The 27560-nt window shown below is 30.5% G+C and overlaps 3 protein-coding genes across 4 annotated transcripts; all 3 read right to left on the bottom strand.

Annotated features, from left to right (window-relative positions):
- Positions 1 to 571: 571 nt before the first annotated feature.
- Positions 572 to 2734, bottom strand: LOC129881745 (late embryogenesis abundant protein 31-like). Its single transcript, XM_055955855.1, has 3 exons — positions 2032 to 2734; positions 972 to 1274; positions 572 to 894 (listed from the first exon to the last, which is right to left on the bottom strand). Exons 1-3 carry the CDS (start codon positions 2323 to 2325, stop codon positions 739 to 741), a joined length of 753 nt encoding a protein of 250 aa, XP_055811830.1. The 5' UTR covers positions 2326 to 2734; the 3' UTR covers positions 572 to 738.
- A 2380-nt stretch (positions 2735 to 5114) lies between these two features.
- Positions 5115 to 9107, bottom strand: LOC129882814 (uncharacterized). 2 transcript variants are annotated; one of them, XM_055957277.1, is made up of 3 exons: positions 8453 to 9107; positions 6244 to 6360; positions 5115 to 5505 (listed from the first exon to the last, which is right to left on the bottom strand). In XM_055957277.1, exons 1-3 carry the CDS (start codon positions 8548 to 8550, stop codon positions 5406 to 5408), a joined length of 315 nt encoding a protein of 104 aa, XP_055813252.1. In that variant the 5' UTR covers positions 8551 to 9107; the 3' UTR covers positions 5115 to 5405. The 2 variants fall into 2 exon arrangements, with proteins under 2 accessions (XP_055813252.1, XP_055813253.1); XM_055957278.1 differs by having other exon boundaries at positions 5115 to 5493.
- A 127-nt stretch (positions 9108 to 9234) lies between these two features.
- LOC129882813 (uncharacterized) lies at positions 9235 to 10052 on the bottom strand. The gene has a single exon (XM_055957276.1). The coding sequence runs from the start codon at positions 9856 to 9858 to the stop codon at positions 9367 to 9369; it is 492 nt and encodes a 163-aa protein (XP_055813251.1). The 5' UTR covers positions 9859 to 10052; the 3' UTR covers positions 9235 to 9366.
- Positions 10053 to 27560: the final 17508 nt, after the last annotated feature.

Here is a 27560-nt window from a genome sequence, read left to right as displayed (position 1 = left end):
TGGCGAGAGGAATCCCGTTGTGGCGAGGTCGTCAGAGCGGGATAAGTACCGCCATAGCGGGGCAGTAAGGTTATAAGGTAAGTCTTAGTTCACTTAAATGTTTACCTCTTCCAAGTGAGATGTTAATTATTCTAGGGTCAGGTGTTGGTGTAAAAGCTAAAGGTAATAGACTTGTTAAACAGAGTTAGTAGTGGCCCGTAGTTTGAAAACTCCTTTATGTGATAGAAGGGTTAAGCCTTGATTTGTATTAGAGTTGGCAGCGGACCAACTAGAAGGGATGAGAGTTAGGCATTGGGGTGCTAGTATATTTCTAGTAATAAAACTTCGAGTTTTAAAATTTTCAATTATACTGTATTCCTGACTTTTTAGGTTGGTATGTGACAATTGTTAAACTTCTGTATGTTATTTCTGTAAGGGTTCTCCTATCTAAGTGTTAGAGTAGGTACCCGCACGGCCCGATGGGTTAGATCGTGACAAAACAAGTTATTACAACGGAACAAGGTTAATGTTCCCTTTTAATTATTTATCTTTGTTTAATGATTTACTTGTGATCTCGGGTGAATTTGTGATCTCGGGTGAATTCTATATAGTATTCCAACAAATATGCCAATTAACACAAGTACAAGAATATGAAAATATAGAATCCCTTATTAAAAAAATCCTGAATCCTCAATGCACTCAACTACATGGGAAAAAAACAATAAACGTAAACAAAAATACTCAACAAATTTGAATAAGTTAGAATACGTTGAGATCAGATGCGGTGGTGATAGAGGCTGCTACACCTCCCGGATGTGTAGTCAAGTCCGGCTTATTCCTTATTTCAGCACCCACCACCCCTTCTGCATCTTCCTTCTTCACTGCCTTATCATCTACAAGCTTGCTTGTTGCATCCTAATAAACAAGAATTAATCGTAAATTGAATACGAAATATTTAATGATGTCCGCAGAGCATGAAAAAATGGACTTACTCTTAGCACATCGCCGAGTGTGGTCTTGTCATCCGTACGAGCATTTATGGAATCAGCACGTTGAGCTTCTGCTCCTACACCTCCCGACACTACTTCGCCACGTCCAGTAGCTCTTGCTTCCGCAGCCTGTATTGCCGCAGCGTCGCTCTGCTCAATTGGTTTTTCCCCTGCAGGCTTAAGTGCAACTGCCTCTAGTGCTTCACCTACCGTAACTGCCTCCTCTTGAACTCCTGTTGTAGGATATCGTGATGCTCTCTCTTCATCACCTCCTGCTTCTGATGGATAAATATATTGTGCAACTATCTACATATCCAATTAATACTAACTCTTACTTTCATACATATCAAAAAAATTATTGTCCAACTACCTACATACCCAATTAATTCTTTTGATTTTTCTGATTATTTGCAATAGAGGTTGTTGAGTATCAAGAATTTATTACCCTAAATCCTTTTTTTTAATAGAACGAATGGAATTAAGGCGTATGCATTATTGGAGGAGACGAAGGCATTAAATTGGGGTTTATCGATCGGGACCAACGCTTTGAGCTTTCAGAACAGAATGAGACCTTCATAAAGTTTGATCAATATGAATCTTATGGCAGCTCCCATTTCGATTTCTAGTCTAGAAAAAAATCGCATGAAAAACTATAACCAAAATGCATCTAAAGCAAATTTAGGAAAGAATTAGAACAAATTTCCTCACTCCTCATATCATTTAGTACGGCAAATATTATAGTTCAGGAGGGTAACAACTAACAGAAGTATCAAACTAGTAATCAAGAGCCCATTTGGATTGGCTTATAAGTTGCTGAAAAAAAACTTACAAACTCTTTTTGAGTGTTTGACTGGTCAACTTAAAAGTATTTTGTGTTTAAAATAAGCCCAAAAAATAATTGAGTCTATTTGGCTTTAACTTATCTAAAACAGCTTATAAGCCAAAATAAATAAATAAATAAATTAGGGTAGCTCCGCTTATTTTTTTGGGCTTATAAGCTGATTTAGATAAAAATAAACTAAGTCAAACAATCTCTAAAACTATCAAATAAGATGAAGTTTACCTCTCCACCTACGGATTCAGAAACAATGCGAGTACCTCCAACTTCCGCTTGAGAGACTGTAACGCCCTCATCTGTTATGTCATGAGGCGCTACAACGCCAATACGCTCATTTTGTGCGGCGGCTGACTGCATAAGTGATGCAGGGCCGCCTCTGGGAACATGACCAAGCGCTATACTCTCTGCTGATTGCATTATTGCTGCATCTCGTGGCGCTATAGATTTTGAACCAAGTTCGCTTGACACAGGAAAAACGTCCCCATATGTTACCTGTTTTTCTTCACTACTCATGCTCATCTTCTTTAATTTTTTTAACAAACGATTATATTTCTCTTTGATAAAAATCAAAATCTAGAATTTAAAATTTTTGAATTAAGAAGAGGAAGGAGAAACAGAATCTGCATTAATTATTTAGTGATACTACGAAAGTAGTAGTAGTATTAAGGCTGGAAATGTATTACACTTGTTGAGGGATTTAGTGAAACACTTCAGTATTGATTTTACAGGTGGTGATTTATAGGTTGCGGTGTGAGCCGCCCAAACCATTGATTCTTTCAAGAGAAATTTACATTACCTCATATCAAATTGATGTTTATCCTTCATGGAAAAAGCGGAGTGTTAGAAATAGCTCAACTCCTCCGCTCAAATGTATTTTATCCAAAAGTTTTGGTATGTTCCTGGGTGGTATTAATCTGATGGAGTCTAGATTGTATGTAGACCGTTCACGCGTTTTTTAGGCTAGTTCAGTCATTTCACTTTTAGTAAGAATGATGGTGTAATAATCCTTATATTAGTTCGACTTTTTGAGATAAGTTCAAAATGAAATTTGTGCCTTTTTCCTTAATATTATTGCATGTTCATTGGGATAACGATTGATCTTATGTTTACACTCAAATTAATCGAGCAAAATTATTGATTAAATGTCGTCAATCAATAGTTAAATCACTATTAATGTGAACAAAGTGTCTGTTTTAATATTGGGGCATACTATTTTGCATGTAACATTGTCAATCAATTATCACGTATTCTCTTTATTACAATTGATTTTTGGTGAAGAGCCAAATATTTTTCATCTTAAATTTTTGGGGTGTGCGGTATATATTTCAATGGATCCACCACAACATACAAAATTAGATTTCCGAAGAAAGTTGAAAGTGTATGCTCGATATAAATCTTTCTCTATTATAAAATATTTGAAATTTATGATTGAAAATTTATTCACGACACGATTTGTTGATTGTCATATTGATAAATCAGTGTATCCAAAATTAGGGAAAGAACATAAGGAGTTGGAGAAGAGATATATCAAAATTCATCATCCTTATCTCATTAAGACCCTCAAATAAATCAATGTGAGCAAGAGATTAAAAAGATGATTTATTTACAAAATATTGCAAATCAACTGTTAGATGCATTTAATTACTAACCTTTCAAATATTACTAAATCTTATATTTCAACTGCAAATGTTTTAGCTCGAATTAATGTTGCGGTAGAACAAACTGTTAATGTAAACTCATGAATCAGGTAATTCAGTTTGCTGATTTGTAATCCAGTCTATTCTTTTCTTCTCCATAGCGAAGAAGGTTTTTTTTCTTCGAATCTTCGAAGCAAGCGAAGGAGTCTAAGCCACGTTTAAAATTTGATAGGTTAATTGAATTCAAATATAAAAATCCTCAACAAAAAAAAAATGATCAAAATAATGATAGTACGAAGGCAATTACTCAACAAGAATCTCGAGACACAATAAATGATAAGACCACAAAGGAGGTCTCAATAACCAAAAATAATGAGAATGAAGAAATTTTAATTAGTTATGTCTTAATCAGAAAAAAATAAAATCAAAATAATATTGTGGTTCACAATATTTTACTTATAATGTTGTTGAAATAATACAACATAAGGATTTTGGAGCAAATTATGTCGATGAATATAAATAGAGAAATGATTGGCCAAATGAAGGAACACAAAGGGCAGCCCGGTGCACTAAATGAAGGAACACAGTTTAAGAAAAATTGGCTTCACTTGAAAAACGTAAAATTTTCGGACCAATAGATCAAACACTTGACATTGTCAAGCTAGTGAGGTACAATTAAGTTTTTGTACGAAAACGAAATGAAAAAAAGTGAAACCGTAAAATATAAAGTATGATTTGTGGCACAAAAATTTTCAAAAAGGCCAATACATAAGCAATCGAAAATTAAAATGAGAATACATAACATATAACCACAATTAAATGACAAATATATACATATTAAATACTAGCAGGGACCCAATATATGTTACTCTTTCTATCTTAATTTATGTGACACAAATAAAATTTAAAGAGTCATCTAAATTTGTATGTGATTTTTAAATATTAAATTGTAAATTATTGCGATTTATGATACATTTTACGTAATTTTTAAATAATATATATTACTTCCTTTGAATTTATGTGGTGCAAATACAATTTTAAGAATCAACTAAATCTTTTTATGTTTTTTAAATATTTTAAATTGCTAATTATTGTGATTTGTATTATTTTTTACTTAATTTTCAAAAAATACATGATACTTCTTTTATTCTAATTTATGTGGTACTAAAAGAATTTTGAGAATCAACCAATTTTGTGATTTATAGTATTTTTTACGTCATTTTCACATATTTCATGTTACTTGTTCCAATTTATATGGCACCAACAAAATTTCAAGAGTCAACCGAATTTTTTATATGTCATTTAAATATTTTAAATTATTTATTATTTTTTACTTTTTATGTAATTTTTGAATACATAACAGACTAAAACAAAGTAAGATGAATAAATTAAAACAAAGAAAGTACAATTTCATAAATACACTCAACTAAAAAGAGACATGTCAACTAAGAAGTGTCTACTTCTAGCCGCTTCTATATATTACTCTTTTTGTTTTAATTAATATGATTCACTTTTCTTTTTAGTCAATCCCACATATTGTTATATTTAATAATAATTTAACTTTGAAATTCATTTTACCCTTAATGATATAATTTATAGTCACACAAACATCTATGACTTATTTTAAACTATAAATTTTAAAAGTTTTTTTTTCTTAAATTTTGTGTCAAATTAAATTTATATAAATTGGGGTGAAGAAAGCCGTAATTAGTAATGTATGGACGTGTTGTTTTGCACATACTAATAAAAGTAGACTAATTAGCTCTACAATCTTACTTCAGAACTGTCACCTCTGTGTATTATTGACAATATTTTCATGTCCAATAAGTATTTCAAAAACTCGTTCACCACACTTTCTAATGACTAAAATGATTTCTAACTTTTTATGAATGAAAACAAAGATAATGCCAAGTTTTCATTTAGAAGCAAGAAATCTCAATTAATACATCACACTTAACTTCTTTAAGTAAGATCGGGTTGTTCCTTCTTTAACCAGAAGTCTCGATTTGAATTCCTCGATATGAAAAGTCTTTGGTAGGGCATGTCATCCCTGAAATAGGCCCTTCCAGGATCGAAAGTCAAGTTACAAAATAAATATTGGCAACTTTCTCAACGACGAATTTATTACCATGTAATTGTCATTAATTTATGAGCTTGTTAAAACTAATCATTCTCTTGATCACTACTTTGTTTCACTGTAGAGCCATGTGTGTTCTCAGGGTATTTCTTCAGCTGTGGCAGCTTCATAGTCTTATTCCATTGAAATTGAAAATGACCAATCAAGAATTGAAAACCAAAGATGCAATTCCTAGAGTTCCTCTACTACAACAGACTATTCTCTTAACGTTTTGTGTGTGGGAAAATGGAGGCACCTTTGCCATTAAAATGAGGCCATCGGGAGTGACAGTACCTTAGAAGAGTATTGCAAAGCCACCCCAAACGGAATCTATTCCTGTCCCACTTGCAAAGAAAGAGTTATGCAAGTAGTTCAACTTTAGTGAAATTTCAAGAGAGATTTTTTGGCTGCAAATATACAGTGATGAAAAATTCCCCATTCTCAAGATAAAAGTTAAAAGCCTTTCAGATCCATCCTTTTCTTGATATCATGGTGGTATGTGGAGTGTGGAGCCTCAAACTTTCACATCAGACTAGACTTGGATGTGTCATTGCCAGCAAGTGAAATGGCACATATTTGTGTTGCTGACACAAGGGAGAGTGAAGCTAACATTTGCAAGACCCCACAAAAAAAAAACACTGGACCAGCTTCTGATTCATCAAAATCATTCGAGAAGAAACTTACCAGGATCGTGACAACACTTGAAGCAACAAACATCTGATATTAGCAATGGAAATAAATTGCCAAAGATCGACCAGCAACCCAGAAGAAAAGAAACGTAATGCATCTTCCGGGACTACCCTGGATGATATTGCAGAAACTCAACATAGTCAGTCCCACACTGCAATAATAGACGTTTGTTGAACATACAAAAGTTAAAGATATGCAAAAGCTACTAAAGGATTCATATCAAAGCTTTCGCAAAGGCTTGGGTCAAAGAACTATGACTAATGAGCATATGCTACATGGTTGGGAATGATAACAACTACGCCTTATGTTTGGAAGAGAGAATGACCACTAAATGTAAGGCTTTTGTAAGGTCTATTTTAGAGATTCGATTGTATAAATCTCACATAAGAGGATTACCACGAGAGTTTTTGACCAAATTCATCCATATTGTCTTACCTCAACTTTCATTAAATCCTTATAATATTCCACTTAACTAAGAACATCCTTTAAGTACCCAAAATATGACCAAAAACTCCCTTCTGTTTACTTTTTCAGCCTTCTCTAACGGAATCTGTTTTATTCAGCTTAACTTCACCTCTCTGTTTTTCCTCTCTTTTTCAAAAAAATTCCACAAGTTCTTCAAAGAACAAAAAGATCTTGGCCAGACAACATTGCTGACATCCCTTCTTCTCCAAAAAGTTCTCCAGCTTTGTTGCACTTAGCTCGTTGGTCATCGAGCTATTGGGTAGTCTCATAAGTTCTTGCGTAATTCAACACCTAGCATAAAGACTCGACACAACCTTGATACTCTTTCACAAAAATGTGGCGACGCATAGTTTTGGCTAAATGATAGATATATTCTCACTGAATGAAAGAAAAGAGTGATTTTAAAACTTAATGTTCCCTGATCATATGTATAAACTTGTAGACTGAAGTCATAAAAGATGGAAGTACAGGGTACAACCCAAAGCAACACCAGAAGAGAGAAAGGACCTTGTAAGTCAGTTGTTCTCTCAGTCGGGTGAACTATTCAGACATCCATTGCACCAAATTGTTTAATATTCAAATTTTCACATGGGAATATATTGTTTTACATATATGGAGACTGTTTGTTAGAGAAGAAGGTATAACACACTGTTCATTAGGTCAAGTCTTTGTTTCTGGGAGATTCTTTTGTTTTATCCTCTCTTTTTTTGGTTGATAAAATGAGATGAAAGTAAGAGAAAAAGATCATTCTGTTAGAAAAGGATGAAAAACTTACAAAAGGATGTTTCTGATCATTTTTCAGAAATTTAAAGGATGTTCTTAGTTAAGTGGAGTATTATAAGGATGAATTGAAAGCTGAGGTATAACAATAAGGATGAATTTGGTCAAAAACTCATTACCATGACAACCAGCAGCTCCAGAAACTCTTTAAACTCTGAGCAAAAGGAAAGATTCCTCACTGCAAAGCAAACTACAAAGAAAGCCCTCTCTAGACCACAAGATGATTAAACAGTGGACACCTCTACAGCCCTTAGGCCAGTAAGTTAAAAGTTTGCAGATCACATAGCCATGGGAATGTAGAAGCCACATACAGATTAATTACACCATCTGTATGCTCTGGGTTATTCAGGTCAGCTGGAAACAGATTAAAATGGTAGAATCTGCTTCTAATGCCCCTATCACCATAACATGACGATACTAAAAACTTGGTTCTGCATTTCAACAAAATGCAACAGGGACTAAATAATAGTAAACTCAAACGTTACAACATCCAACTATGGATATTTCTCTATGATTTACTTCTTCAGGTCCTTTTCAGATTCGTTTAGCTCTTAAGCCTATCAATAATCTGATTAATTCTATTCTATATGCAAAGCAGATTGAACCTACAATCTCTTAGTAAGAGTAATCAACTGCAACAGAATTCTACACTTAGGTACTGATGTTCAGAAGAGCAGCACCCACCAAGAGATAAGAATACAAATGAAGAACTATGCTGCGAATGACTTTTGCACAGTGCAATGACAGATGAGACAATCAGAGCAAGTTCAATTATTAAAAGGAGAGAATCAAGAAAGCTTCGATGGGACATTATTGGGCAAGCATAGAAGTGCAACTAGATCCGATTAAACCTACAAATCAACATGGTTTAATCTGTTGGCAATTGGAGTAAGAGAAACATATAATGACATTATGAAAAGAATTAGGACCACTATACATAGCATTGGACTGCACATACTTGAGAAATTGTTCTCCCATTAGCAGCAGAATAATGATGATAATCGTTCTGCAGTTCCATGTATTGTTTGCAATAGCTGAAGGTAGAATCACCAACATCAGCAGTTTTTAGGCTACTTCGAACAGCAGAAGGCTGTATGACTTATTATCAATTCTATCTTAGACAAGAGGAGCCACGGAGTTTCACCATATATGTTTCTTCATTGGTCATCACCACATATCTTTGAGAAAGGAAATAAAAGAATACAGAAAATCAACTCAATGGCACCACCATTGCGTACTGTTTAAATGGAAAAGTGATTTTTAGTGGCAACAAAGCAAAATCAGATAACCCGAATTTCTAGATAAAAAGAAAAGAATGCATCTTTATGTCGGTAAGATCACAGACATGAACCTCATGTAAAGAAGAAGAAAAAAAGAATAGGCCTTTGGCCATCGCAAACCTATATGCTTATAAAATACAACCAAGTGAGCAACATAGTAACTCAAGCTACGCAGATGTAATTGCCACAAATTGCAATAACAGAAGTATAAGACGACTTAAACTACTCATAGCCATTAATTTTTGAAGGAAAAGCTTGCTCTTTTCTTCTATTCCAATCGGCCTATTAGTAAATGGTTAGTGAAAGCAATGATTCTACTAAATTTCGTCGAATACATCCATAGATTACCCACTAGATCCCAAACTAGCTGAAGTTTATCACTATGAATCCCCTTCATTGCTAAACTTTTGTTAAGTAAGAGCGAAAAAGTAAGGAAATGATTAGAGCACAATGATCAAAATTCAAATCCAAAGGGTACTATTTTATTTAAACATAGATAGTTAAGATATATCCCTTTAGCAAGACGAGCCACAATTGGGACATAAACTGAAAAAGGTAAAAAAAAAACGAACTAAAGGGGGTGGAGGAGAGTTTATTGTACAAGAATAAGGCGTCCAGCCTCACCAATATCACCACCATCATCGTCCTCATCCTCATCTGGGTCTTTGGGAACCGTAACCACCAGTTCGCCGTCAGCAAAATCAGCGGTAGCCAACTCCGGCAGAGTTGACGGCGGAAGCCGGAATCGCCACAAATCAAGTTCAAATTCACCCAAAGACGAATCCAAAACGTTATCCCCTCGAATTACAATCTTAGTAACACCCGGATAGATCTCAACTGTATCAGCCCTTATATTATTCCCAACGTCATTCGTCGGGATAACAAAACGCAACGAATCGGAAGTCTCTTCGATAGAAACATCGGCATCGGAATTAAATGGAAGTTCTAGAACTTTCGCGAATATATGAGGGAGTCGCCGGAGTTTCTTCTGCCGTCCGGCTAAGGCGTTAGCCTGAGAAAGAGCCGAAACGATGTCGTATCGCAACGTGATGTTGCGTTTTCTTGGTACTGGATGAACCTTCATGATTTTTTTAAGCTTAAAAGAAATAGAATAAAAGTCCTTTTACAAATATTGGGTAAATAGAAGTTTTTTTTATTAAGAAAGAAGGAGAATTTAGAAGGTAAAGCAATGGAAAATTTGCTGATTACTGTAGTGGGAAATTCTTGGCTTTGGATGGAAGAGAAAGAAAGAGTAACAAAAGGGGTAAGATTGAAAAGAGAATTGGGAATCGAGATATTGATAGGGATGGAGAATATTTATTGTTCGTATTTTAAAAATTATAAGTAAAAATAGAAATAAATTTGTAAACATTCTCTGTACATCATTTTTTCTTTATTTTCCGTTGAAATGATAGAAAGGATATTCTATACGTATGATAATTTTCTCTTAACTTTATTTATGTGAGTTTTTAGACTATAATTGAACCCAAATTCAAATAAATGTATATAAACTAAACTGGGATATATCCCAAGAAAAAACATATTTTATTAGTTTGATAGGTAGTATATTTAAGAGTGTAACTAAATTTTCATGTATAATGAAGTATTTTTCATTATAATGACTGAATTGAATTTTACTGTGATTTTTTTCTTTTTTGGGAGGGGGGTGGGGGGCGGGGGTGATTGGTAAAGACATATTTACAGTATTACATACATGTTATAGGAGTACTTTTTATTAAATAACATTTATTACGTGTGTTTTCGAGTAGATCAATTGATCCCAAATTCAAAAAAATATAAAGATCGTCATCATCTGGATAAGCATTACATCAACTCAAATAAGAAAGAAATGAATATGTACAAAACAATATATAGCCTGTTTGGATTGACTTATTTTTAAATAGCTTATAAGTTGAAAATTGTTTATAAGTTAAAAAAAAAAAAATAGGTGCAGACCAACTTTTTTTTTTGACTTATAAGCTGTTTTCAACTTAAACTGCTTAAAATAAGTTCATCCAAATAAACTCAATTATTTATTGAGACTTATTTTAAGCACAAAATAATTTTAAGTTGACCAGCCAAACACTCAAAAAAGCTGAAAGCAACTTATAAGTCAATCCAAACTGCCTCATAGACAACAAACCCAACTGATGAAGTATTAAAAAAAAAGTACCCCTACTTGATTGTTTTGCCTAATTATATTTAGGATATTTTTTTTAGCATATAATAGTAGTCATAGTATTGATGTGACATGGATGAAGTGGAGGCTTGCATCCGACGTTTTGTGTAATAAGAAGATACCGTAAAAATTTAAAGGTATGTTTTATAAAGTGATGATTAGATCGACTTTGTTGTATGGGGTTCAGAAGATGCAAGTGGCTAAAATGAGAATGTTGTGATGAATGTTCGGACATACTAGAAGTGATAGGATTAGAAATGAAGATATGCAAGACAAAGTGGAATGACTTTCATGGTGAACAAGATGAGGAAAGGGAGATTGAGATGGTTTGAGATTGTAAAGAGGAGATGTGTAGAAGCCCCATTCAGGATATAGTGGGGCAGATGAGAGACAGAGGTAGGCCAAAGAAGTATTGGAGAGAGATGATTAAGCAGGACATGGCACATCTTTAGCTTACCGAGGACATGACCTTGGATATGAGGGTATGTAGGTCGTGTACAATAGTAGAAGGTTAATAGGGAGTGGGGGGTTATTTATGCTTTTCGAGGATTTAGGTTTGTTAATGTTTGTCGTTATACTAGCCGTATTATTCTTGCTTAGGATATTTATCATCATTTGTTGCTTAATGTGTTTTGACTCTGGCACTATTTTGTTGTTCATGTTCCTTTCTTGTAGGCTTTACACTGTTTTTTCTGTTAGTTGCTATGTTTTTACAGTGTTTCCTTTTTCTTGGTAGTTGAATTTGTTGCTCTTGAGCTGAGGGTCTTTCATAAACAACTTCTCTACCTCCATGAGGTAATGGTAATATCTGTGTAAATTCTAACCTCCCCAAACCCCACTTGTAAAACTTCAATGGGTATGTCATTGTATAATTAGTAGTCATGGTGCCGGAGTTATATATATATATAATAAATTATTTTAAGTAAATAAAATAAAATTTAATTCCTTTTTATACATTAATATTTTACATTACACTCAAACATATAGAGCCCGTTTGGATGAGCTTAAAAAGTAACTTTTATGTATGAAGTGTTTTTAGAACTTTGAAGTGCTGAAAGTTATTTTTATAAATAAGCAGTTGAGTGCTTGGATAAAAGTGCTTAAATGAGAAAAATGATGTGAATTTTAGGGTTAAAAGAATAAAAAGGGTAGTTTGGGAATTTAGTTAAAATATAAGGGATATAAAAGTAATTTCCATGGTCAAAGAAAATGACTTTAAGCACTTAGAAAAAAAAATTAGGAATCCTAACTTTTTATTTTTCACTAACTTTAAAGTTAGCATTAGACAAACATGTTCAAAAGCTAAAAAGAGACTTTAAGTTGATTTTGACCAACTTAAAACCCATCCAAACGGGCTCATAAGTGAAAACTTTAATGTAGTATCTAGCAGAGATAATAATAACATATCAATTGAAGCATCTTTCCTTCTTATTTTCTTGGTTTCTTGCAGCTTGACTAGTTGAAATTAAGTGAAGACTTTATGATCCAGCTTAATATGTTTTGGTGCTGGCAGACTTCTATTGGACATAAAATGTAATTTACACATTGTAATATCCTTTTGCAAATCAACATCATTGCTTAGTTAAATAATTTAGATACTGATCTTTATCTATTTTTTTTGTCCAAAGCTTATCTGCCAAAACAAAAGAAACCGTGTCCAATTTTTCATGGTTAGTCGTTGATAGTCCAAACACTAATTACGCTGATTGTACCTCTTTTTCTTCTTAAGCTTTTTTATAATCAAAGTATTTCGAATAATATATATAAAAGTATACAGTTTATAAAAATATTGTATATATAAAAATATTTACTGTGATGTAATTTATAAATATTTTAAATTTTTTTTCATAGTTTTATATTTTAACATATTAATTCAAGTTGAAAGCTTAGAAATTCAAATAGTCCAATAAGTATTATAGCTCATAGATATTAGTAACTCAAATAAAGTCTAAATCAATACTACTATTAACAAAAAAAAAAAATATCAGTAAGAATGACTTTTAGTTTTGTAATGGTTTAGACAATTAAAATACATAATCAAATTTTTTTTAATGTTTAGTCATGTAATTATTACTTATTGGACTCATTTTAGCATGATCTAGTACTTTTAAATTAAGAGTATTTTCATTATGGCTTATTACTTTGCAATATTTGTTTTTACAATTTCATTATAATTTTTTGTTGAATATTTTAGTGTTATCACTCAACACGTATTTTGTGGTATTTTTTTAAGAAACACATTAGATCGTTATATCTTAGTAGGACTAAAAAAAATTTGAAGTACAAGTTAATTATATGTTTGTGTGAAGATTTTATCGGAGAAAATCCAAGAAAGTCAAAAAAATCAATATTGAAAAAATCGAATTTTATCAATTGATTTGATTTTATATAAGTTGTTCACTTTCTTCTTTACATATTTTTTAAGAAATTATAATAGGAATATTTTATTAATTTATTCTTTAATATATTCTTTTAGAAACTTTATATTGTACTTGTTTACATTTTCATTAAAAAAATTAATCATAAGAATAATTAAAATAAAAAAAATTACATTAATTCTATTTTAATTTTATAGATTGATAACTAACTTGAAATAACTATTTATAATAACAGGAGCAAACTTATATAAAGAGACTAGTAACTACTAATAATTTTAAGTATTTCTGCATGAACCTAATTATCGTTATTTCACAGAGAACTTATTTGACCATAATTAGACAACTAAATATGTGTATTATTTAATAGTTTTATTTAAATATTTGATCACGAACTTATTTTAAGTATTTCTCGCACACACATTTATGTATTATTTTTTGAAATGACATGGAATAGTTTTAAATTAGATTTGAGTTAAATTTCAAAAGAAGCGTGAGAATAAGACGAAGTCATTATATATGGGGGTGTATAAATTACTTTTATAATTCTGTATGATATTGTAGATTGAGTGTTTTAACAATGTTACATCAAGTTTTTAAACATTATTATTGTAAAATAAATTTAAAAAATTGTATATCGGATATATACCGAATGTTTCACACTACCCTTATGACCCACAACGAAAAATGAGCCTTGCGACTGGGTATGCGAATGAAAACTAAAAAAGTTGGCTACTTAATTAAATAACGGCAAAAATATATTGTTTTTTTTTATCAGAAATGAGCTATTGTGTTTGAGTTAAAGATTTGCAAGGTAAGGTTTAGGCTATATTTTTGCAATGTAAATTAGGTAATTGTATATTTTTGAAAATTTTCCATAAAAAATTACACTACTAAATTATATAACATAAGACCCCCGTTTTATTTATATCCATTTTATCTGCTAATAAAAGGTCCAATTCAATTTAAAAAAGTAACAATGAGAACATGATTAAACCAAATAATAAAAGAAAGATAAATATTATAAATTTCGCATACTTAAGAATATCATTTTTGACCTTTTTTTCCCTTTATTATTTGGTCATGTAACTTAATAACATTAAAAAATTTCAAAGAATAGGACTGAAAACTTGCAACTTCTCTTTTATATATTACAACTCTACTTTAACTTAGTTTTAACAATAGTATTAACTATTTAACCAATTACTCTTTCCATACGGTGAGAAATGCACTAGTTTACCTAATACAACATAATTAGTTAAGTAGTTGTATGAGCTTATTTTTAAATTATTTCCTTTTGATCGTTTAAAAGGATTGAAAAAGTATCAATTGGATCTTCACTTTTACTTAATTACTAATTAAACCAGAAAAATGTCCCCATCCATTTTTTTAGCCAAATGAAGGCATAGTAGTGTATCTTTGTGAAAAAGACAAGAAAAGGAAGCTGCTTGGATATTTCGAAAGACAATATATGTGCCTCAATCACATTAAGCCAAAAACTCCAAGAAATTGTGATTGCGCCATCAAAATAAATATGTCCAAGTTTCAAATTAGGGCATGATCAGTAACCGGTTCGAACTAATTTAATAACTTATGTTTAGATTATGTATGTATCAAAAAAATATACAAAAACGAATACAATAACTAAAATTACTATAGATTTGATGGCAAGTTATTTTGACCTATTGTCTTTATTAGTAGTCATAGGATTACTCTTCTTAATTCTTGTTTTTCGATTTCTGTGACTATTTATAAGATCATTTCGTGTAGTTTGTTTGTAGTGGAGTATTATTTTGTTGTAGTACTGTTATGTTACTATCTGTTATTTTTTGTTACTATCTATTGTCTATTATACTTTCATTATGTCTTTTCCTAGACTGTTTTTGTTTTGAGCAGGCGGTATATCGGAAATAATCTCTCTACATCATCTCTAAGGTGTACACACTATCCTCCCCAAAACCTACTGTGTAGGACTATGTACACCGAATATGTTATTGTTGTTGTTGTATTTGATGGCAAGTTCAAAACGCACAAACTTCAAATTCTGACTTCATCTTTATTGTATTTGATGGAAAATTCAGAATTCATAAACTTCAAATTTTTACTTCAGCTTTGTCAGTGGGCAAGAAATTTTCCTACGAATTACCGTCATTTTTCCTTATATTTTTAAGATAACACGATGAAGTTATGTGATAATGAAGCTCGATCCATCACAGAACTTCATTAGTATTTGCTTAGGCTTTTCTCCTCCTGATTATCATAATGGTTCTATTTTTAGTAAAACTTCATACCCCACTAACCCAATTATATATTAATTTGACGTTTGTTTGAAAGCACACAAAATCGTAAAACCTGTCCATATTGAAGACCTAAACACTTTGCTAAACGACAATTACGTGTTTTTTTTTAATATATATCATAAGTTGACATCCTTGTCAGCATGAATTTGTGTTTCAAATTATAATTAGTTAGTTGGTACTATATTGTCGCTTAATAATATAATATAAGTATTATATTACGTAACACTTCTTCTTTGTTTTTCTTCCTTCTCTCCTTTTCCTATTTGTTATTAGTATTAATATATCTTTTCTCTTGTTTTTCTATAATACCTTCGAATTAACTCCATGAATATGTAGGCTAAATTTCATAGATAATCGTATATCTATCATTTTTTTTCATTAAAATCATTTAACTATATTTTCTATCACAAAACATCGAGCTTACTGACACAAAAATCACACATCCGACAATAAATTCAACTTTCAATGAATAATTTCTTACTTTAATAAAAACAAACGCTTATAAAAAGAATCGATCCGATCCGGCCCACAACCTATATGCAGAAATTAAAAGCTAAACTATTGTATTAGACATACATCACTATCATATATATTAATCTTACCTATACTTTTAAACAATTATATATAGTACCACTAGTTAAGAGTTTTATTTCATACATTGAGAAAAATATATTTAGATACATATATCCCTCAAAATTAGCCTAAATTAGTTATTTGCACAATTAAACCATCCTGAATTCAAACTTTCATGTTAAACATTCTTTCTCTCATCAAGCTCCATCTCCACCACCGTTTTCTCTCTTCATTTCTTCTCTCCAACATGATTTCCACCATAAAAACCTTTAAAATTGAAATCTAAAATAACAACACAACAATTTGAGGTTTCTGTCTATTTAATCATTATTTAAAGTCATGTATCTGTGATAAATTTTAATTTGTATTGTCTTCTAATTTTTAAAAGCTAAGGTAAAAGTCCATTGATTTAGAGTTTTCTTAATTTTCTTTCATGGCCAGTGATTCTCCAAACGAGAAGAATGTTTCTCCATTGTTGCTCGAAAAATTATTACAGCAATTCTCGATATTTTTAGCCACTCAAATTTGAGAATTCAAAAATGCAACAATTTTGACGAACAAAAGAAAAGATAGTATACGAATTTTCTGCAAATGGAAGGAGGGTTTATGCAGTAATTGTGATAAACCTTAACGAGGAAAAAGATGAGATAGGGGCTTTTTGGATTGGGATGGAATTATTGTTGTATCTGGCATACATATTATTGAGTTAAAATTCTATGTATCCAATTTTATCAGTGTATTTGGTTATGTGTATATGTATCTAAATAAATATACGCATGTATTGGAGATTTACACATTATTGGATATTTACGCATGTATCAGACATATTATTGATGTATCTGGTACATTATTGATGTATCTGACACACTATTGAATTAAGATTATATGTATCTATTTTGTTATCAGTGTAACTAATTGAGTGTATATGTATCTGACAAAATATATGCATGTATCTGAACAATAGTTCATGAAACTGAGTTAAGAAGTCTAAACTTTGCTGAATCTCAAAAAAAAAAGGATTTTGATTGTTTTGATTTTTTTTAGGAGTCATGATGCCATATCTTTTAAAGTTGTTGCAAGCGTGATTTTCTTCTTAGTGACTTTCAGTTATATCCCTTAATTAAGACACACTCCTTAATTAATAACTTTCAAATTATATCATTTAATTAGACACACTAATTAATCTGTGTATCTCGAATACATGTATTCAAGACCCAAAATATGGTAAGAAACATAATATTGTAAATTAGCATGAATCTGAGTAATTAATTCTTAAAGTATTGTGATTTGTGTAAGTTACCCGAAATTAAAATATTAAAGAAACACAACCAATCCCCCCACCCCACCCCCCACCCCCACAATATACTATTCTTCTTTCTTGAGAAAAGGACAGTCCGGTGCACTAAAGCTCCCGCTATGCGTGGGATCAGGAAAAGGGTCTGACCACAAAGATGAATCCTATAAATTGCCTAACATAGTCAATAGGAGATAAATTGCCAGAGTAGGTAAATTATGTGTTCAAGGCTTAAGGAGTCCACAAAACATGTTGCAATATATGAATTGCAACAACTACATTTACTAATGGTTATTCTTTTTTTGTCATTTGAATATAGTAGATTCGTATTTTCTTATATGGTACAATTGAATAATTGAAAAATTCGAATTGAACCAAATTTATTTTGATTTAAATTAGATGAAAAAAATCAAAACCGAGTAACATAAAAATTAAATCGAAAAAAGACACACACCCCTACATTCAAGTTTGGTGCTAAATCAAGAATTTCTCATTCGGAATCCAAGTAAAGCCCAAATATGATGGGCCTATAAATAAGTGACTTCTCATCTCACTGCTCTCTTTTCTTTTTCTTTGTTTTTCAATGGGCTTTAACCCACAGGAGGCAAGGGAAGCAAAGGATCAAGTTTTTTCACGGACTATCCTTATTTTGGGCTGCTCTTAAATTTTTATCCTCAATGATATATGGTCTTTAATTTTTGGAAAAAGAACACTTGTACCTAGGACTGTACAGGGCAAATCGATAAACCGCACCAAACCGATAAACCGAATTAAACCGGAAAAAAAAACCGACTAGTGGTTTGGTTTGACTTGGTTTGATGTTTGGAAAAAAACCCCGACCATTATAGGGTTGGTTTGGTTTTAACTAAAAAAAGTCAAACCGAACCCAAACCGACCCGATTATAGATATACTACTTTTAAATTATGTTATACATAAAAATATTTATTAAAATGTAATTTTTAAATATATTTTTAAAATTTTTCATAATTTTTGTTTTCTTTCTTACATTTAGATTTGAACTTGAGAAGCCCATCTAAATAATATACAAAAAAAACTCATCTTATAAAGTTATATTATAAAGTTAAAACTTCAAACAGTGTTCTGTCTCCATCTTATATGTTGATATTTTGTACTAGAACTCTTTTTAAGAAGTACTGCTCTGTGTTTTTTATTAGATACTATGAAAAACTCGAGAAACCCGAAAAAACCCAAAAAATTGAGAAAAATTGATATCGAAAAACCTGACTTTTATTGGTTTGGTTTGGTTTATAGATTTAATAACCCGACAGAAATGGTTTGATTTGGTTTGTAAAAAATTCGAACCAACCCGGTCCATGTACACCCCTACTTGTACCCTAAAAAAGAAAACTATTTACAAGCAGTTATTTTCTTACTTTCAAACTCTCATGTTTTTAACTGTCAATTTGCGTTTACAGCTTGATAGCATCGCGGTATATATATATATATATATATATATATATATATATATATTCTGATGATATCAAAGAAAAGTAGAAAATATTACTCAGTTTCTCATTAATATCATTAGAGTATATATACATAATAGTTAGTGTTTCAATGAAAAGACTACTTAATTACTGTTTGATACCATCAAAATATATAGATACCATTAGATTATATATATATATATTCCGATGGTATCAACGATTAAGAAACAGTGGTTCAGTGAATAGAACAAGGGGCAAGCGGGTAAACAGTTTGGGTCGTGGGTCTAACTCGACTAAATAACTTGGGTTAAGTCCAATTTGGGTAAATACTTTGCCTAATGGATCCAATTTGTGTAGTTTTTCCTTAGCTTTTTTTTGGTTGTTCATTTAATGACAATTTATGGGACGGAGTACCTTTATCTATGACCTAATTTCACTCGGCATAAGTTAAGAGATTTTTGCCTTGCCCGACATAAGTTTTGTAGGAATTAAGTTATTCGACATAAATTATATAGTATTTAATTCACTCAGCATAAGTTTACAGAACTTTTGATTCTCTCGGTATAAGTTATATAGGAATTAAGTTGTCTCTAACGGCATAACTTTTAGGTTCTAAAACTGAACTTTTCTCTCCCTAGTCATAAGTTCCTTAGAAACTAACTTATGTTTTTTACTGTATAATTTGTGGGTTCTAAATTTAACCTTTGCCTTGATTAACATAAGTTATGTAAGAATTAAGTAGCATAACCTGTGTTGTATTATGATACGAAAATATAAACTTATTTCGTACAAAATTTAGTTGTTATTTCGAAGACAGGATATTTTAGCCACTTATTTTTTACTTAAAGTGTCGAAAGACAAAAATTAAACACCATCAAATTTGAAGACAAAAATTAAAGACCATCCTATAAACCAGGCATTTGTGCGAATGACCAGCAAAAGATTGAAACATATGAATTGGTAAATTTATACTATAAGACAAAATAGGATTTGTTATAAAATAATAGAGAAATTTTCAGATCTGACAAACCTTTTAAGCATAATTACTCCATATGAGTATAGTTTCCCTAATTACTTATTATGGCAAATATAAATTTTGTCATTATACAAATGTTGTAGTGAATTATACAAAAGCAGTAGCGAATTATGCAAACGCTATACCCACGAATTATTTGTATATCGAAATATACAAATATTGATATACATATGTATTTGTATATCTAGCAAGCGATATTGAGAGAGAGGAGGAGAGAGACGAGCGAGATCGAGAGAGGGAGGAGAGAGGCAAGCGAGAGGCGAATTATATATGTATATCTGTCTAATTGTATATGTATATTTGTCAAAAAATTGTATATATGTAACTGATATACATATGTATTTGTATATCTGGCAAGCGAGATTGAGAGAGAGGATGAGAGCGGCGAGCGAGATCTATAGAGGGAGGAGGGAGGAGAGAGGCGACCGAGAGGCGAATTGTATATGTATATCTATCGAATTGTATATGTATATTTGTCAAAAAATTATATATATATTACTGATATACATATGTATTTGTATATCTGGCAAGCGAGATTTAGAGAGAGGATGAGAGAGGTGAGCGAGATCGATAGAGGGAAGAGAGAGGCGAGTGAGATTGAGAGAGGGAGGAGAGAGATGAATTGTATATGTATATTTGTCAGAAAAATTATATAATGGTAACTGATATACATATATATTGTATATCTGGTAGCGAAATTTGTCATACCGCATAAATATATTTGCTGCGAGCCATAATTATTTTAAACTATACCTAAATGCATACTAAAGTAGTAAAATTTGTCATACCGCGTAATTTTCCAAAAATAATAGGGCTTTTTCGCATCAAGTCTTAGGGCGTAATAATCTTTTAACACATTTTCAGCTTACAAGTGTAGTGAGTTAAAAGTCCTCGAGTCAATTAATTGGCTAATTAGTCTTGAATACATAATTACTATATATCTTCCTCCACCTAACATTTATTCTATTAGAAAAAAAGAAAAGAAATAAGCACCACGTAGTACAATTCATCAAGTGCCAAAAATCCCTACCATTGTGCTTTTCATAAAATACAATAAGACACACATTTTCCTCTTAAAGTCAAGTCTCTGCTAAATCTTTTTCCCAAATATAGTATAACTCAGCTGCTTTTTTCAGTTCCTTTAACGGGAAAAAAGGGAAGAAGAAGAAGAATAAAAGAGACATGTTATCACTAATTATCATGTCTACTATGTTGCTAACAAAGAGCATTACAATCATATTATTTTATTAAGCATTATATACAATAAATTTATGTATGTCACCATGAATAATTCAGAGAATCGTTCTTGACAACGAGCAACTACTAATTGGCAAGTACTAGTAACTTACAAGACTGAATGATTTATAAATATTAGAAAGAAGTGTAGTTGTCTATGATTATAATGTCTAACATTTTAAAACATCAAGATCAGGATATACATGGTTAATCTAAAAAACTTTCAAAGGATTCATCCAGTTTTTTTTGTTCTCGAAGAAAATCAGCTATTTAAGTTTGACATATCTGAATATCCTAAATTCCTGACCCCCGCAACACACACAAAATAAAAAAAAGCATGTCTTTGAAATTTCATATCATGATTTTAAATCAATATATAAATATGCGATTTGAAATCGTGATTCCATATTTAAAATTCTCCAATAAACATGATTTTGAGATAAGTAGATGGTTGGTGGGCTTGTCAACAATTCAAAATTTGACTTGATGGAAATGTATTTTAAATGTATGAAAAAAGAGCCTAAAATGTCCTCAAACTATTGAAAATGATACAAAAATGTCCCTCATCCATCTATTGGGCCTAAAATGCTCTTATCATCCACCTTTAGATCTAAATATAACATTTTCTTTAACGAAAAAAAGATATTTTAGGCCCAATAGATGGATGAGGGCATTTTTGTACCATTTCTAATAAGTCGAAGGCCTTTTAGGTCCTTTTCCATAATTAAAATTTTGTTAAATAAATTTTGATTTATAATTAATTTTAAATAATGAAATTGTAACTAATAGATGACTGCCATGTGTTTAAAAAAATTATTCAAATTATTTAATTAAAATTCTATTAAATAAATTTTGATTTATAATTAATTTTAAATAATTAAATTGTAACCAATAGATGACCGTCACGTGTTTAAAAATTTATTTAAATAACATTCTGTTAAATAAATTTTAATTTATAATTAATTTTAAATAATTAAATTATAACCAATAAATGATCGTCACGTGTTTAAAAAATTTATTTAATTAAAATTCTGTTAAATAAATTTTAATTTATAATTAATTTTAAATAATTAAATTATAATCAATAGATGACCATCACGTGTTTAAAAAAATTATTCAAATTATTTAATTAAAATTTTGTTTAAAGGGCCTAAAATGCCTTCGAACTATTGGAAATGATACAAAAATGCCCCAAATCCATCTATGGGGCCTAAAATGTCTTTTTTTCGTTAAAGAAAAGGTCATTTTTGGACCTAAAGGTGGATGTCAAGGGCATTTTAGGCCCAATAGATGGATGAAGGGCATTTTTGTATCATTTTCAATAGTTCGGGGGTATTTTAGACCATTTTTCGTTAAATGTAATTGATTAAAAAAATGAGTTGTTTGTAATTTCTTTTGAATATATATTTTTACATATAGAATGTTTTAGTATAATACAATTAAGACCATTTTTTAAATCGTCGAAATCATAATACTCTATTATATGAGTATATATTAATTAAAGTTAATAAATTATGATTACGGATTTACCATACCGCAAAATATCAAAATCAAATTTTAAAATATCGAATCATACTAAATTAAATTGATATGATAATGATATAATAATATTCAAAGTCAAATATCAAAATTATAGTACCGAAGTTTTAAATACTATATCATATCCCTACTGGACTTTTAGGAAAAAGTTCGAGAATAGGCATTTGGCATGAGCATAGTGTTGAGTGTTAAATTGGAAATTCTCCCTTTCGGCCAGAAAAGCTATTTGAAAGAGGAATGAAAAGACATCAGGCGGAAAAAAAAATCAACAACCGTCGACAAATATGGGTTATGATAAGATGGTTAAATCTCTCAACTTTTAATCAAAAAAGCTTTGGGTATATAAAAAAAAAATTAAAAGCGCCGTCCCTTAAAATAAGTCCTGCAATGTGCGAATTCAAAATTAATCGAGCTTCGAAATGAATATCAAATATTGGATTAATTTTGTTTAACAAAAAAAATCAAAAAAAGTAGATTGACAAAGAGCTTATTTGAATGGACTTATTTTAAGTAACTTATAAGTTAAAAAAAATTAAATAGATGCAGCCCAATAAAGTCTTTGAATGCAAAGAAAAAACAAAGGAAATAAGTCTCGAGTTGTTATCAAGGCTGCAAGCATCAATATTTGAATAATGGAAATTAGAAATGAAGAATTTAAGTAAACTTTACCTAAATCCCATAGTGAAAAAGCTCAATTACAATGTATCCCTCATTTTTCTTAAATTACCTCAGTTCCCTTTTTTTCAAATTTCTGATACATTACTCACTTTCCTGATACATCAATTTTGGGATGTAAAATAATTAATGCTTGTGAGTTATTTATGGATAGTAACGTAATTTAAGTTATGATTGATTGTTTCAATCAATTAGAGTGCTAAATAAGGTAAAGAATCCTTTTAAGAACAAAACAGTTATGAAGATCAAGGAAAATTCTAAAAACAGAGCATCAGTGCGAAAAAAAATTCAATCCAAATTTCAATTTTCATCAAGCGATTCAAGATAAATATCGCGATACTACTGATTACATGTTCTTTACAAGATTAATCATTCAAAATTTCTCAAAACATCTGAAAACAAGAGGGGCAGAAAAAATACATTTTTTTCTAAAAATAATCTGCGAGTCGTGCAAGGATCACAGATGGTATAATTTAAAATGCCTAACAATGTCAATGCTCTATGAGAAGTTATGGTATCAATATCATCAGACCATTTTTGTGACTGTAGGTAATGTCTTCAGAAGTGACGGGAAAGGTCGTCGCACAGTGTGATTGAGCAAAATCATGAATGTTAAAATATTCAATGCTCCAGCCTGATGAGCAGTTCCTAGAGAAACTGGGACAGCTTTTTACAGTTTTAGAGGTTGTATTTGATACATATTTTAATTAATCAGAATAGTATTTGAATATCAATAATTGATACATGGATGGTTGGTAATTATTTTCATTGTAAGTTACTTGGTAGTGATGTAAATTCAAGTTTGACAAATGAGAATAGCTGATACATAATCATTTGACATATTCGACATATAAAGCGTTGATACATTGAAGATTGTTTTATTTTTTTCAACTGAATTATGGCTGATATATAACATGTATTGATATAGGTTGTATATGCATCAGAATCATTAAATATAGATACATGGGATGCTGATACATAGACAACATGTATCAGAATAATTAAATATTGATAAATGATAATCTGATATATAATCAAGATGTATCAGAAGAACTAAATCTTAATACATGAGATTCTGATACATAAACAATATGTATCAGAATAATTAAAGCTTGATTTATGATATGCTGATACATAAACGTTATGTATCAGAATCATTACATTTTGATACATGAGAATTTAATACATAAACAAAATGTATCAGAAACACTAAAAGTTGATACGTGAGGTGTTGATACATAGATAAAATATATCAGAAACATTAAATATTGATACATGATAATCTGATATATAATCAAGATGAATCAGATTCATTAAAGCTGATAAATGAAATTCTGATATATAAACAAGATGTATCAGAATCACTAAATCTTGATACATGAGATGCTGATACATATACAATATCAGAAGAATTCAAGTTTGATAAATTAGAATCTGATACATTAATAGTATGTATCAGAAACAGTCAAATTTGATAAATTAGAATATGATACGTTAACAGTATGTATCAGAAGCAGTCAAGTTTTATACATTAGAATATGATACATTAATAGTATGTATCAGAATCAAGAAGCAGATAAGTTTGATACATGATAATATGATATATAAACTTTCATCTTATATTAGAGTTTCATACATGAGAAAAACTTAAAAGTCTGGTAATTGTACATTCTTCTAATACAAAATTCAAAAAAAAAACTACTCGACGTCCATCGGTTCTCCTTGACTAGGAGATATGAAATCTCTCTTAGGTTTTTTAGGATCATCGTTATCGCTAACATAACCATTCTTGGCCATCCGACAACCATAATTCTATAATAGTGTGGCATATCTTGAACGGAAGAATTCGGCATGTAGTCCAGTATTTGGAATAGAAATTCCATCATAAATAACTTTATACCTTCTTCACCTATTGATGATTCAAAATCATCAAGAAAATTAGCCCTATATGCTGTGCCGAATCTCAATGGGTGGGACGGGATCTTCTTGATGACGTATTTCATTCCCTGCATTGACATGAAAAATGGTTAAATACAACTTAAACTTTATACATAAATACGATGTATCATATGCATTAAAATATTTGATACATGAGATTCTGACATACAGAAGATGTATCAGAAGCAGTAAGGCTTTATAAATTATAATATGATACATATATGTATATGTATCAGAATCATTAAAACTTGATACAATAGAAACTGACACTTAAACACGATGTATTAGAATAGTAAATCTCCAAAAAAATGGTATTTAAAAAAAATACTATGTATCAAAAGAGTTAGCGCTTGATACATGATAAGCTGATACATAAACGATATTTATCAAAATCAAAAAACCTTCATAAAAACTTCATTAAAAAAAACCTTAATTGAACCCATAACTTAGGAGATTAGGGTGTGTTGTAACCCCTTCAATCTTGTTGTCTAGTTCTTTGGGTGCATGTTTAACTGGAGCTTTCGACTTCAATTTTTCATGTATCTTATCCATCACTGCTGGATCGTTACGATGTTTGGATCTAACCTCGTCGTAACCTTCCCAAGATGAATCAGAACCAGGTGAAACAAGAATTTCTTGATTTTTATTCGACTGTTTGAGACCATGAACGGATTCCATATGTATCATTGAAGATATGAGTTACAAAAACAGAAAGATTTACAGAAGAAAGCAAATGATATCAATTTTAGAAGATTTTTCAAAGATTTACAGAAGAAATCAAACGATACAAATTTTAGGAGAAATCAGATTGAATGAGGATGAAGGGAGATTCCATATAAGGAAAAATTAAAATATACCTTAGTTAGAACCTTGAAATTGAGTAACAGATGTACTCATAAATTGAAAATCTCAAAAACTGATGAAGAGGAGCGAATTAAGGCGAGGATTTAGGGAGGAAGAGTGATGTATCAGTGAGGGAGAGAAAGTTAAAGGAAAAAGAGGGATTTTGGAAATTTTTTGGTATAATAGGAAATACAAGTAAATATGGTATTAGAATATGTGTAAATGGGTAATTTTTGCAGAATTTAATTACCCATTTAGACTGATTCTAAATTCTTTTTTATTGTGTTGAAAATTTCATCCCATTTCTTGACAATTTCCTTCTTTCTTTTTCTTTTAAATAAAATAAGTTGGTATGACAGTTTTAGAAATAATACATAGAGACTGTTTGGATTGGCTTATAAGCTATTTTCAGTTTTTTTTAGTGTTTAACTGGTCAACTTAAAGTTATTTTGTGCTTAAAATAAGTCCCAATAAATAGTTGGGTTTATTTGGATGAACTTATTTTAAACAGTTTATAAGTTGAAAACAGCTTATAAGTCAAAAAAAAAAAGTTGGCCTGCACCTACTTTTTTTAAAAAAAATTATAAGCAGTTTTCAACTTATAATCTGCTTAAAAATAAATTAATCCAAACAGGCTAATAATACATAAATACTCTCAACTTGTACCAATGTTTCAACTATATATTTGAATTATTTTGCCTGATATTATTTTCATGCAGGTCCTTCTATCACCCTGAGAGTTATATGTGTACACCTAGATGAGAATATGTCCGTGGCCATTAAAGAGTGTGGTGTAACAGATTGACTATTATAAAATATAATTATATAATATAATGTAATGAATAAAATTGCTTTTTCTTTAATTATAAATCTTGAGTATAAATAAATAAATTAGTATAGATTAGAGGTGGCAAAATGAAATTCAAATCGCTCATTTTATTTAAGTTTGGGTGCGTTATTGATGTTTGAATATACTATTAATCATGTAATTATGTTATAGTATTTTTATTTAATCCCTTGTAAAGACTATTTATGTTATTATAATAAAGTCTTGATTTAAATATTTAAATAGATCATTGTGTATATATGTGTGTCCATCACTTACATAATAGACGATTTTGTGTATGGAGTATTTTAACTCATACACAAAAAATTAAAATTATTGGTTCTTATAAAATATAAACTAACTGTTCATGATCAAAGATAAAGTTGGAAAAACGTCTTAATGATTGTAGCACAAGATTAAATATAATTTGATAATTATGGGAATGGTTAAATTTCAACTTCTTGTATTGGTACATTTTGTATATATTGAACGGACCAATTAGAGATATTTATTTATGTTCTGA

Source organism: Solanum dulcamara, chromosome 3, assembly GCF_947179165.1.
Source record: "Solanum dulcamara chromosome 3, daSolDulc1.2, whole genome shotgun sequence".
In the NCBI taxonomy this organism is placed as follows: Eukaryota; Viridiplantae; Streptophyta; class Magnoliopsida; order Solanales; family Solanaceae; genus Solanum; species Solanum dulcamara.
The sequence above is the reverse complement of the archived record's forward strand: the minus strand, read 5'-3'. Positions and strand labels throughout refer to the sequence as shown.